Raw genomic sequence first — 14,040 nt, forward strand, 5'->3', positions numbered from 1 at the left:
AATGCCTCATTGCTTGTGGGCCAGTAGTATTATGTAAGCAGATGTGACAACAAAGATAGCCTGTCCCAAATGACGATGGGGGTAAAGACTGACATCCAAGTTTGTCCTCTGACCACACTCGAACTGTGGTATACATGCACCTTCCCTCATGCACATGAACACACACACACACACACACACAATATATATATATATATATATATATATATATATATATACACACACATACACACACACACACACATATATATATATATATTGAGTATGATGACACAAGCCTTTGATCTGACACTAAGGCAGCGGAGGCAGAAGGATCTCTGTAAGTTCAAGGTCAGGCTGGTCTACACACTGAAACTCTGTTTCAAAACAATAACAATAACAAAAACAAACTACATAATCAAGTTATTAGGAAAAGTGTGCTTAGAAAAGAACATCATTTGTAATCAAACCTCCTGGGGTCGGTCATTCCTGGCTCCACCTCTTACTCTTGGGTTGTATTGGGGAAAGCAACTCAGGTTTTCCTCCATGTGAGGGTGAGGAAAAGAAATATTTAACTGCATAGTAAAAGTAGTTCTAAAAGAAAATTTACCTGACACGATTGCTTGACAATTTGGTTCGTTTTTAGTTTTTGGACTGCAAAAGTCAGTTCTCTATAGCATGTTTTAAAAAAATGTATTTATGTTACTATCACACATTTAAATATATACTGGAATCACTAAACTGTAAATGAAAGCTTCCAATAAGGTACACATGTCAACAATGAACTAAAGAACTTTGTTTACCGCATGCATTCCTTAAATATGACGGGGAGTAGTGAGATGGTTCTCAGTAGACAGACAGTTGGTTTGTTTTGACTTCTTTTGGTAGTCCGCGGCTAACTTCTAACACAGGAACTCACACATGGTATGATTGTGAGTCACACAAGGCTGTGAGACGTTGAAGCGGAACAAAACGGAATGAAATTTATCAACCAATGCGTAGTTTCGTTGCTCTGCAAGAGCACTGGGAAACTTATGGGTGCTCTTAATGTCCTCAAAGAACCATATGAGGATCTACAACATAAAATGAGGGGCATTTGCTTACTGAAGGTGTTTTTCGAAACAGTAAATGATATGGTTTTCGCGTTGTTTTCTTAGCTCAAATAACACGAACAACATGAATTCTTTGACTTCTTTCAAGTGAAGAGAACTAAGCTCTGTTGGTTTTCACTGCCGTGTTACACATGTGAAGACACATCCACAGACACAGGCGTGCACACACTCTCAGGCACACACCCAGGCACGCAAACACACACCACTGTTTTTTCTCGCTCTTTTTTTTAATGCATTAATTTTTTGAGAATGTCATAGGAAACATTTTGATCATATTCCTTCCCCTAACCCCTCCCAGCCCCTCTCCCACATTCCACCTCCTCTTAAGCATGGAAGGATCCCACGTTCTACAGTCATGTGCAGGCCTGGCTTGTGAACAAAGAGGAGACTCTGTGCCTCTAAGGAGAACGGACACTGTGGAAATGCAAACAATACCCACATCTTACACAACCACGCATGATTAACACGCACCTCAGCTGCCATGAGGGAGATGTAGATCTCAGTTGTACACGTTTCTGTGATCGCCTGCCCCCAACACCCTGGAGAATCACCTGCTCCCCAGAAAGATTTACCCCAAAGACAGGAAAGCTGGTGGCCTGTCACCCATGCAGAGGACATACGTCTTCCCTAAGTCAATCAACTTGCTGCCATTTGGGTAGGGCTTGTCACTTAAGAGGAAACTCTGTGTTCTCACCCCAGGTGTGGGACTAATCCCCTCCTGCAGTTTGCAAGAATAGACTGATTCAGGCAGCTTTAATCTATTTGATCTAATCAAATCAGGGCCTTGGCACCTCCCTTTGTCACATCTGATGCCCGTTCCCATATTAAAAAAAAGGGGGGGGGGGTTGCACAGGCCGGAGGCAGCCCTCTGGGTCCCTTGGTACATCATTAAGTTGTAAAAATGACTTCATCACTCACGGCAGAGAAATTAGACCGCCCCAATGGTGGCATAAGGCAGCAGGAGAATTATCCTACCAGCTGCCTACCTGCCTTTCTTACAAAACCCTCCCTGCTACCCCCACCCGGAAGCTGCAGTGCAGAGGCCGAATGGTGCAATGGAGAAATCAGAGCTGGGCGGGGTGAGGGTTTTGCAGAATGGAGAGCGAGAAAAGCCTCTGTCAGCAAAGCATGTGCAAGTCCTTGGAGACTCCTCCCCCTCCAGCCTATCTTTTCATCATTCATCTTGGTAAAGGGTATTTTCTTTTGTTAGAAAAGAAAAATAATAAAAGGTTCAGTTACCCCAGATACCTAACCTATTGGGCCCACAATGGCAAAGCAGCTAGATGTGTGATAGGCTACTAGGTGAGTGAGATAGAAAAGCTAACCTTTGGCCCCAAAAGCCTGGGTACCTAGAAACCACTTCCAACGCCAGGGATGGTGGTCCCCTGCAGCAAGCTTTATGTTTGAAGTCTGAACGATTTTCTCTTGCAGAGGAGATTGAAAATATTCCTCACTGAGGGCTAAGAAACTGCGTCTGGAGGTTGACATTGCGATGAAAGGGTAAGCAGAGATAGAGGGAGAGAGACAAGCAATAGATATGTGGTAAATTGATATTGATAGATGGTAGGCAATAGATAGAGGGGTAAAAGATGGAAATAGATGAATGAAAGGAAAAAGGATACCAGTAGATGCATACATACACAGATGCATAGGTTATAGTGACTGTGAATATTTAGTAATATTTGGTGTCAGAACTCATTCCCAGAGCTTATTCTGCTATATTAATTGAGTGTACCTTTGGTGCTTGATTTCTTACAGGGAGAAAGAAGTACAAAAATTGTTCAGACCTAGATCTGACACAGTGTGAAGTTGTTAATGCTAAAAATGTCATTGTTCTCTTTCTAAAAATCAAACTAACAAGACATTTTTTTTTTAGAATTGGGGAAGTCAGAAAAAACTACCCAAAGTATTTTATTTTTGTAAAGGAAAATGCACATTGGTAAAGAGTTGTAAAGCATGCATTTGGGTGTTTTCAGCTTTTTGCTATATATTACTGTCCCTTTTATATTAAGAAAATAAATGGAGTTATATTAGTCACAATCCCAAGGAAGAAACTTTTCTTCCTTCCTTCCTTCCTTTCTTCCTCTCTCTCTCTCTCTCTCTCTCTCTCTCTCTCTCTCTCTCTCTCTCTCTCTCTCTCTCTTCATTTCTTTTTTCTTTTTGCACGTAAAGGTCTAAATTTCTTATAACCCAGATGGACAAAGGTATGAGTGAGCTGGGAAGAAAATGCCTGCCTCTCTTCTGCAGAACTGCAACCATTCCTCTGAGCCACTGTCAAGCTTCATGAAGTCCATTTCTTCAATGAAAAGAACAGAGACATTGTGGCAAAGGAGTTTAGATGCTAATACACCCAGACACACAGACACCCAGATACACAGACACCCAGACACACACACACACACACACATGCGCGCGCGCACGCACGCACGCACACACACACACACACACACACACACACACACACACACACGAGACACAAGAAACACATAGAGACACAGCAACACATAGAGAGACACAGACAGATGCATATACATAGATTTATACACACAGAGAGAGAAACACACACATATGTCCACACACAGTGTGCCTTTCTTCTGCTCAAAAAGAAAATAAAAAACAAATCTAAGGGTTCCTTGGGCTTGTGATCCCTAATTCATGGATTTATCCCCTGGATTTGGGGCATAACAGATTGGAGTCCTTCATTCAAGGAGCAGATGGCTCAATCTGCTGCTGTAAGTGAACGTCACAATGGACAGCCACAGTGGTGTGCAGAGATATTACACTACCTGTAACACTAGCTTGTAGTCCTGCCTGCACTACAGGAGCTTGAGCCCTGGATGGGGTCCCTTTGCAATGTAGAAGAAATGCCATCTCCCTGACTTTGTATCTCACACATAAGTCTTTAAGACAGCAGAACAGGGCCTGATGAACCCTGGGCCACTTTAACAGGACCTCCTGTCAGAGGAGAAGACCATGCTGCAGGAAGGACGGCTCACTAAACTTAGCCAAATGAACATTTTGGAGATTGGAACCTTTTTTTTTCCTCCAGCAAAAGTCAAGATAAAAAGACAAGAAGTGCCTGCAGACGGTAAGCTTGATCTTTCTTATAGGGCAGAAGAAGGAAATGACTACAGCTTTCAAAGCAGAAGTCTAACCCTAACCTAAATGGATTTCTCCAGATGTGTTTGTAGCAGACTTGAACTCAAAGGTGAAATGCATAGGAGCCCAGGCGGCATTCTCTGCATGTTTGACTAAAACTCCCATTTTAAAAATAGCCATTTTAAAGCTTTCAAATGAGGTGTGTGTACTTTTCGTGAACAACAATTAAATTCTAAATAATCAGTCTGAGAGAATCAATTCCTAAAGTAGAAATACAGCACATGAACGTGGATGTTGCTATCACAGTGCAAAGAATCCATTTACCATACTAACAGCAGAAGAGAATCTTAAGAAAAATAAGATAAATGATCATAGAGTATTGTTTCCTTCCTTCATTTTTTTTTTTTTAAATATAGGATTGTGTCAGGAACAAATGATGTAGCAAAATGAAGTAGGTACTTTCCTTTTGACAAGAAGGAAAAGAGAGAAGACTTTTCACCTGGAAGTTATTAAGTAACATATTCAGGATTTTGAAGTCATAAGGTTTGGCTTTGGATACTGTCTTGTTCTATTTCTTTAGTCAAATATGCACCATGGTCAGGTAATCTTTAAGATGGTAGCAATATCACCATGAAAATACTAGCAAAAAAAAAAAAAAGAAGAAGAAGAAGAAGAAGCACAGATAAGACTCTGCAGTGATGTAGCTAACACCCATTAGAAGAACAGAAGGCATTAGACCAACAGAAGTAGAGTCTTGTGATCCTGCTGGTGGATGTAGTGAGAGATGGAAAGGATAGCAGGTAGGGGACATTTACAAAGTGTTTAAATAGTATTGCCATGTACAGTTACATTGTTATAACAATTTGAAAATGTATCCGCCAAATTTCCTTTAGTTAGGTCTTGCAAAAAAAAAAAAAAAAAAAAAAAAAAATCCTGTTAAGTCTCTGTAATTAAACACTTGCCACAGCCCCCTTGCAGGACAAATGCAGTCCTGGGTAGCTCTGCATATGTAAGCATCTCAATTACTGAGTTTCATGCATCCTGTACTATTTAAAAGGAAATTAATTTGCCCTGACATTTTTATCACTGGTTTAAATATCCTCATCTTAAAATATTACAGATTTTAAAAGGACTCTTCCTTCGAAAGCCCACCTTAGGGTCCTTCCTCCCACTCACTACGTGCCCGTGCCTCAAGGCAAAACAAAGGTGTGGGGGGTGAGGGGGTGGGGTGGGGGTGAGGGGGTGAGGGGGTGGGGTGGGGGGGTGAGGGGGTGGGGTGGGGGTGGGAGTGAGGGGGTGGGGTGGGGATGAGGGGGGGTGGGGATGTGTAAGAAGTACTCCATTGAACTGAATGTTTCCCTCCTGACTCCCTCCTCTTAATGAACAGAAAAGAAAAAATACTTAGCATTTGATCAATAAAATCACCCAGAGTCTGAATCCCGACCAAGAGCAAAGCTGTCTTCACTTAAGAAGAAAACGGAGAAGTCCGATGTGCTGTTTATTTCCCTTTGAGAAACGAGCAGCAAGCCTAGTTAGAGCCCTCCCCCCCCCCTCGCTCCCCGCTCCCCTCCCCCCAGGAGCTGTCTCCACCACCTCCTTCCTTCCTAACCGCTCTAGCAAACTAATTCCAAAGCGCCTCTATCCAGCCAGAGAGAAAAGAAGCCTCCCTGGATGCCCCGGGGGAATCTCAGCCTAGGAGGAGGAGTAGCATGAATGAACAGGCTGGCAGGTCTCTAGGCACAGAGACCTGCCCCTTGGTGTTTCGCTATTTCTGGAGAAAGAAAATAACAGGAGCTACTCATTTTTTTTTTCCAACCCGTTCTACAAGAGTCTCGTGTATCTGTGTGTAGAAAGCTTTCTGGGGCGAAGTCCTAAGCACAGTGTCTAAGGCCAGCAGAACATTCAAAGCACATTTTACAGCAGCTGCATCTGGGTGACTGCATTATTTATGATCTCGGTCATCTTCCCTTAAGATGGGTGTTGGCTTTTTCTTATTGAGCAAGTAAGCCTTTTATCAGCAGGAAAGAAAATGTCCACGCGCTTCGACCTGTTTTCACAGGAAGCTTACCCGTGCCTGCGTAAAAGGTTTGCTGCCTTACACACCCGAAGTGAATGTGTCAAAACTCTGACTCGTGTCTCAAAATTTGTATCTTCACTGTCACTTTACTACATTTACCAACTTTTTCAGGCCGGTAAAGATTAAACTGTCATGTTTGGAGGGTCTGAGTCTCTCTTTTGAAAACACGTTTAAAGGTGGCAAGAATTGGATTCACATCACAACTCTAAAGCTTCGAAGTTGTTCCCCTTTGAAGAATCCCAGCTACCTAGTGAGCGGCTCGCCGTTTTAAGCAATAAACTTGCTCTAAATAAATAAATAAATAAATAAATAATAAATACAGGAAAGCCTGCTTTTCTGCTGTCACAACAAGGGAAGACTGGAGTCAGTGTCCTGGCAGGAGCATGTTAGCCCCTTAGCTCTGGGCAAGCACACAGCACTGAGGCGGTCACAATTCTGAACAGCGAGGCTACCATAATTATGACATCGAGTTGGGATTTTCTATATCATTTGGAATTATTTGTTTATTTATTCTTTTGTTGGTGAATTCTCTGTTGATTTCCCCCCCCCCCGGCTTAAAAATACTTCATATATACATATTTAGAGTATCTTTCGGGGGGAGATGTCTCTTTTTAAGCGTTAATTTTGGAGGAAAAAAAAAGAAACCATTTATTAGAGATTTGAAGAACCCAGACTGTTTCTATGTGGTTCTTAATCACTAAGCGTCAACGAAGTTAATGTTTTCTTTAAAATTTTCTTTCTAATATTAATTTTTTTCCTTATCAAGTCCGTAAAACCGGGCCTTTTACATAGCTAATCTTTTAATTTCGTTTCGTTTTACGGAAAGAAAGCCATCTTCTGGGTCGTAGTGCTGGATGCCCTCGCCCCTTGGACATTCAAAAGGTATTCTCTCCATTTGCTCAGCTGCCCTGAAATCTCCACTCTACCATTTAGAACGCCTGAAATCAAATTCCAAGAATTCTGCTGGAGGCCAGGAGACCGGTCAGCCTCTTCTCAGCTGAATCGGAGGATAAATCAGGGATGGGGCCAGGAGGAGCTGCAGGTGTGCGCTGGGGAGAAGAGAGGTTGAAAAGAAGCCTAGGAACTGTCCTGCAGGCGCTATAGCTTTCTAGCCCCAAGCTCTTTGCGGGTGTGGAGGAGGAGGGGAGGAGTTACACTGCAGGTCTGGAAAAAAGGCCCGAAATCTTTATTTGGGATCTGTAAACCGCAGAACGCAGAGGACAACAGTACTCAGTCTGGGTTCATGCCCAGAGAGGGACGTTTAGCTTTGTTTTTCATTAAAATGCACTCAGTGAAGCAAACAGAACCATCTCTCGTCCTCCGGTGGCCTCCGGTGGCCGTGCCCTGCTCCTTACAAGTCTTTATGCTGCGGGCGTCTCTGTAGGTGGGTCTTGGAGGAGGGGTGCCCCCTGAAAGCTGGCGCTAGGACCTCTGCTCCTGGCACCGCTGCGGGACTGAAGGCTGGAGGCCCTGGGACGCAGCTGAGCTGCTCAGCTCACTCCGGCCCCGAAGCACAGAGCTCATTAACAGGTGGAATCACACCCCGAGAGCCTTAGATCCCGCCTGCCTCCAGAGAAACAAATCCTTGAGGCTCACAACACCATATGGGCTGGGTCAGGGGCTAGCTGTGGACGTGCGCTGCCGGAGGTACTCCCCTCCTCTCCCGCTTGTGCACGTACAGCACTGCCCCAATTCTGCAGCACCCAGCATCGGCACGAGCGCCCGCCTCACCCTGGGGCCGCTTCTCTAACAAGCCTGTTTAGAGTGGCCTAGCGTAGCCAACTCTTGAGCGTAGGTCTTAAAGAACCTGAGTCCTTTCAGACCAGGAAGGCGACCCGTCCGCTCTGCTGCCTGGAAGGCGTGTCCAGCGACAAGGAGACGCCCACGGGGAGTTTCTAAATTTCCCAGGGCGGAATGGAACCGCGCGAACGCGAGCAGGGGAGACCCGACCACAGACTCCCTCAGCATTACCGGTTGGCAGCCAGCCGCGATGCGATATATCCACCCGGAATCTGGGTGATGATGTAGCCCCAGAAGAACGAGCCGTGAATCATCCCCACGGTTTCAGGGTCCCAGTTGAATTTGGCTTTCTATAGGAATAGAGGGAAATCACAAAGAAACAACGGTCAAGACGGGCAGGATAGAGTCAGAGCACACAATTCCCTTTCGGCGGATTGAAAGCCATGCACCTTCAAACACCCAGGGCGTTTTCTGCGATACCGAGGCCAGGAGCCTCATTTTCGTTCCTTGGCAAAATTGCTTCTGACAAGAGGGGCGGGCTCCTTTTTAAAAACGGTGTTGTGAGCCACAATGAAGTAAGGGCCCCCAGGCTTCCTTCGGAGGGGACCTGGTACCTCCTCAGTTAACGCAGGACTGTTAGAAGCCCTGTCTAAAGCATTTGGATTCCCAGAAAACAATAGTGGCTAAGGTCCCTTTGGTTGTTGCAGTAGGACTGCCGTAGTGGGGTGACTCCCAGAATAGAATGCAACCCTCCAGATGTACGCAGGGAAAAGAAGGGGTTGGAAAAGGACAAAAAGGTTTGGGGACAGTCTCCCAGGGAGTTTGGAGAAGTCATGTGGTGGTGGCGGCAAAGTCACCCACCGTTTAAGGTTCTGTTTCAGAGCTGTGCGGATGTCTAGACCTGACTCCACCCAGACTACACTGCTCCACATTACAAGCTGGGCCTCTCAAGAAACCGGAGCCAAATGCCTGCAAGCTACTGTAAAAGTCCGAGCTTTTGCCTTGCCCAGGAAACTGGGAATGCCATTTTTTTTCTTTTCCCCTTGCAATGAAATTTTCCTGGGTATCCTGGGCTCCAGGGGAGGCTCCTCAGAGTGTTCCCAAGTTCTGCAACCAAACCAAGCAGTTTTACTACTTTCTCCAGGAAGATTTCTGTGACTTTCAACTGGCCCTCACCTCCAGGCACCCCCGGGGAATACACACTTTAAGACTAAGGCAGTGGAGACTCTAGTAAAACAGACTCCCCTATCCAGCAGGTCCTGTCCAGGCTGAAGTACCTTCCCAAGGGTGGTTAGTCAAGCCTGATGCACTTATGCGGATTTGATTGTAGGACTTATTGTTTCTCTTACTTTGATAACTAAATATGCTTTCTTGGGGGGGGGGTGATTTGAAGGAAGCCAGGAGAACATTATAATGTTACACCTTTCCAGTAAAAGAAAAATGTTTCTTTTTAGAGTTAGCCTACAGATACTAGCTCTCAGCTGGTCATTCTTTACACAAATGTAGTGAGCTACACACTATTTTTGTGTTGTAAATGAGGGAGGGAAGGCCGGGATCACAGAGAAAAAGGGAGATAACAGCCAGCGTTCTAGTGGACCTTTCTAGAATGGCGGGTCAGATGGAAGGTTTAGGCAGTAAGAAGACCTTCCTTTTTCAGTCATGGAAAGCAGGCCTCAGACAGGTGAGTGGCCAGCGGAGGGAGTCCAATGCCCACCTCCTTGATAACTTTGCCTCCGCGGTGGATGGTGCTGTTGTTGACCATGTCCACAATGGCCACGCCCAGGTTGCAGCGGATGCCAAAGGAGATGCAGAAGCCGAGGCCGCTCATGATGGCTATGATGTAGCGGCGCGGAAGGCCGAAGCAGGTGCAGTCGCACAGGGGAGCCTTCTTCTCAGGCACCTCCAGGGGCTTGCCATCCTCCGTCAGCTCAATGGTCTCCCGGGTGTCTTGCTTCTTCTCCAGCACCCTGCGCGTCAGATTAGGAAGCAAGGACGCCTATGGTTAGGCACCTCCCCCAGGTAGTGTGGGGGAGCAAAGATGTTCTAAGCTCCTGGCTTCAGTTTCCTGGATCCTCAGGAGCTGGGGAGTTGGGCTCTGACCTCTTTCCTGCTGAGGAGTTAGAATGCAGGCAATACAGAGCTTGGGTGCTCTTCAATTCTGTGGAATTCTATGCCCTCCTCCCTAGGCTGCAGTGCCTACATCTTAATGCCCTCAGGCCTAACTCAGTGACGCCCAGCTCCATCACCTTCCTGGTCTCCATTCACCTACAGACCACTTGGACTTAACTTTTGAGGTTGATGTTAAAGCGAGAGGGTTGGGAGAGAAATCCCACCACCCCGCGGGATGCCACCCAGACTCCTATTTGCTTTAATCCAGGCTAATTTGGATCCTTTCAAACAATTCAGGGGCTTGAGAAGGGCCTGGCAGGATCAACGGTAACTGTCCAGGTGCAGTTGCTTGAGGACTACCTCTCTTCCTTCCCCTCACTCCACCCAGGGCACGAAGCCCTCTGGCTACCCTGCCAGACACTTCCCAATCCTTTACCATGGTGTACCCATTTCACCACCCCCTCTTTGCACTCAGGCTCTCTCTCTCTCTCTCTCTCTCTCCCTCTCTCTCTCTCTCTCTCCCTCTCTCTCTCTCTCTCTCTCTCTCTCTCTCTCACACACACACACACACACACACACACCCTGTCCTCTCTCCTCTCCCCTCCCTCTCTTTCTCCTCTTTCCTCTCTCTCCCCCTCTCTCTTCTCTCTCTCCTCTCTTTACTCCAGTTAAAAACAAAGGCCTCTGCAGCATATGTCTGCCACTTCAGCTTCCTTCCTACAACATGAATAATTAATCATTCACAATCTTGCGTCATTACTATCTCAGTTACAACACACTGAAAAATATCTTGGGCCCATTTCCAGACACAGAAAATGAGATTCCAGGATTTACAAAGGGGCGCCCACACTACCATCTGTACCACTAAAGGGAAATCTCATTTTATTTCATAGAATTGGACTCTTCTCAATCAATTCTGGTCCTGGAAGGAGTGGGGAAGGAAAAAAGAATTGGAATGTTAAGTGGCCTTTGTGGGAAGGTGATGTTGTTCTCATACCTACCACATCCATAAAATTTCGATTTTTTTTTTTAAATAACAGGGTAGAAAGTGATAGCTATCTCTCATTGAGACTGGTATTTTTTTAAAAAATATTTGAACAGTCTTCACTTACAATTGGCAAACATTTTCTCAATCCATCTTGCAGTTACTTTCAATCCTGTACCCACCATTAAATGGCACACCATTGCTTACACACACACACACACACACACACACACACACACACACACACACAAAGCCTGTGGAATTTTAACATCAACTCCTGGCATGTATATCTTGGAATATGGCTGCCAAGAAACTTGAAGATATCTTCCAAATTCTATCAAATTCCACTGCAGAATGGGTCATTAAGGTGTCCATGACTAGGCTTCCTGGGTGTTTATCACAGATGTGCAACCCTAGTAGCAGAAACACTGCATTTCTTTCTGCAAAGAAGAAATTGAAGGGATTTGATGTCTTTCGACTTGGTTTTGTACTCCTGCATTTGCAAACTTGGACTCTGCACCTGAATTTCCCACCTCACAGCAGCCTCTGAACAGCTGCAGGACTGCGGTACCTATTGCCGCAGAGCCTCGTGATGGTGTCTACTGAAGCCCACCGGAACCAATCCAATTGAAAAATAGAGATGCATATTGGTCATCATGGTTACAATTCTCATGGATAGCCAGGGCTTCAGTTTCCAAAGGAGAAACGGATCCCTTTCAAAATCCATTTTCCTACTGTGTCTGCTGCCTCAGGTGTTTACCTTATATCATTAACCAAAAAAAAAAAAAAAATAGCATTCATGGAAGATATAAAACATCTTACAGGACCTGAGTTCATGAAGACTACAGTACGCTCACAAGAAGGGCAGCATTTTAATTTTTTCTATTACTTTCAAAGTAATCTTGCAGCCTACAATTCTTTTTGTTCTTAAATTACTGTGACATCTCCCACATAAAAATTATATATATATATACATATACATATATATATATTATATATATATATATAAGAATGCATACATACATAAGGTTTTAGGTTCAAGAGAGAAACACCAATGATAATCTATTGATATATTTTGATCCTGTTTCAGTCAATACAGAATTTCCCATGAGAGAGTCTTCATTATGGTTTTTTTTTTTTTTTTTTTCAGCTGAGATCTGGATTTCTTTTTTGTCATTAGTCATTTTTAAAGGGGTTTGGTTTTAGCTGTTCACTTGCCTGGATCAAAGGAATTTAATTTGGGGGATTTATAAGCAAACAACTGCAGGTGATGAATGAACATTTCAGACTTGCAAAGGAGTATTAAGAGCTGGACTGGAAGACATGAGAATCCCCAAGTAATGACACAAAAATCACACTCACACACACACACACACACACACACACACACACACACGCTCATTTAGTGCCACATTCTTGCATTCATAAGCAGATTTCCAGTGGAGCCTTCCTTGATTCAGCAATGAGCAACAAAAAAGATTTTCCCCCCATCTCTCTAAATAACCAAGCTTTATAGACTTGGCTTTGCAGATTCTGTCATGGTGAGCCCCAGGTGAGAATGGGGTTGCATTCTCTTACCTGTAGATCTGGCCGAGGGATTTTCCAGCAAAATTCTTTATCCCCTCTTTCCCGGGGGCCAAAATCCTTTGCTTTACCGACTCCATTCTTATAAAGACTGGTGTCCAACCTTGCCAGATTTAAATTGTGATGGCTATGAAAGGCGAGTTCTGCGCATAGTCTTAGTCGGTTAAGGTAGAGCCTTTTCTTCTCTGCAAACAGAGGTGAGCTTTCCAGCAAGCCTGTGAATTGGAGAGGGGAGAGAGAGCAAGAAAGAGTGTCCAAGAGAACAGCTGCATGCAGCCCACGGGTTTCCTAATAGGAGAACTGGTACACGGAGTCACAAAGTCTCATTGGAAGGGGAGGATCCGGTGGCCGGGAGGGCGCGCGCAGTGCCGTGGTATTTGGGCGGGTGCTGACGAGTCCCCCGTTCTGGAAGTCAGCTCACTGAAAAACAACGTTAATTCCCGGTTTTGAAGGCTTATTGCAATCAAATCCGCTGGCTATTAATCAGAGGGACCAGAAACGTCATCGAACCCTTGTGTTAGGGAAAAAGCGAAAGAACCCTACTGTCTAAAGCGGTGACTTTGCTGAGCAGAGCTCATAGCTCTCAGAACCCTGGGGAGCCTCCCAGACCTCAGGTGAGCGATGCTGCTGTTAGCTTCTTGCCTTAGCGTGGTCTCCTCCCATCGCGCTGGCGTAACTGTGCTCTGCCGCAGAGTGGCAGAGTCGAATTAAGGCTGAGGTTAGCTGCTTTTTGTGAACGTGCGTGAGTAACAGACACACGGCTGTGATTTAGGTAGCATCAGGGGAGGCTTTCCAAAAACGCTGACCGCGCCCTTAGTGCGCGCGTCGCAGCTGAGCATTTCAGCACCACGGACAGAGGGAGTTCAGGAACCCAGAACGCTGCTTTTGGCTAGCCAGCTCGCCAACTTCCCAGGGGAGCTGGGCGGATCGCCCTGACCAAGGGCCTTTCTAGGGCTCTTCAGGAACGGATGCTATGGAAACCAAGTGGGGAGATGTCATCGTCTGCAGAGTTCTCAGGAGGAAGGCTGCATTTGGCTATGTAAGGGAGGAGGGCTCTATTAAGCATCGACAAGTTACTCTGCTTTGCCAGCTTGTCCATACCAGCTCTGACAGCCTAGCGGGGGAAGCAACACTCCAGAAGCTTCCAGCAGGGTGGTACACAGGTGAACACCTGGTCTCCCTTGGATAAAAAAGCATATGTTTATGGGATGTATAATAATATTGCTTGTGTGTTTGATTCCACCCCTAAGACGAACAAGAAAGGGTGTAGAGAGAAAGAGATGGAGGGGACAAGGAAGATGTGGGAAAGAGGAGGAGGGAAAACAGAAGGAAAGTGACAGCTGTATTCTTAGAGC

At 45.4% G+C, this 14,040-nt stretch overlaps 1 protein-coding gene across 1 annotated transcript in view; it reads right to left on the reverse strand.

The window, feature by feature from the left end:
- Slc17a6 (solute carrier family 17 member 6) overlaps positions 1–13,684 on the reverse strand; it is a 37,397-nt gene extending 23,713 nt beyond the window's left edge. The window contains exons 1-3 of the mRNA XM_051174281.1: positions 12,680–13,684; positions 9,722–9,974; positions 8,239–8,357 (exon numbers count right to left, since the gene is read on the reverse strand). Of these exons, the coding sequence (XP_051030238.1) occupies positions 8,239–8,357; positions 9,722–9,974; positions 12,680–12,765 (458 nt within the window). The 5' untranslated portion in view covers positions 12,766–13,684. The remainder of the gene's footprint in view (positions 1–8,238; positions 8,358–9,721; positions 9,975–12,679) is intronic.
- Between the last annotated feature and the right edge of the window lie 356 nt (positions 13,685–14,040).

The sequence above is a fragment of the Phodopus roborovskii genome, unplaced genomic scaffold, assembly GCF_943737965.1.
Source record: "Phodopus roborovskii unplaced genomic scaffold, PHOROB, whole genome shotgun sequence".
NCBI lineage: Eukaryota > Metazoa > Chordata > Mammalia > Rodentia > Cricetidae > Phodopus > Phodopus roborovskii.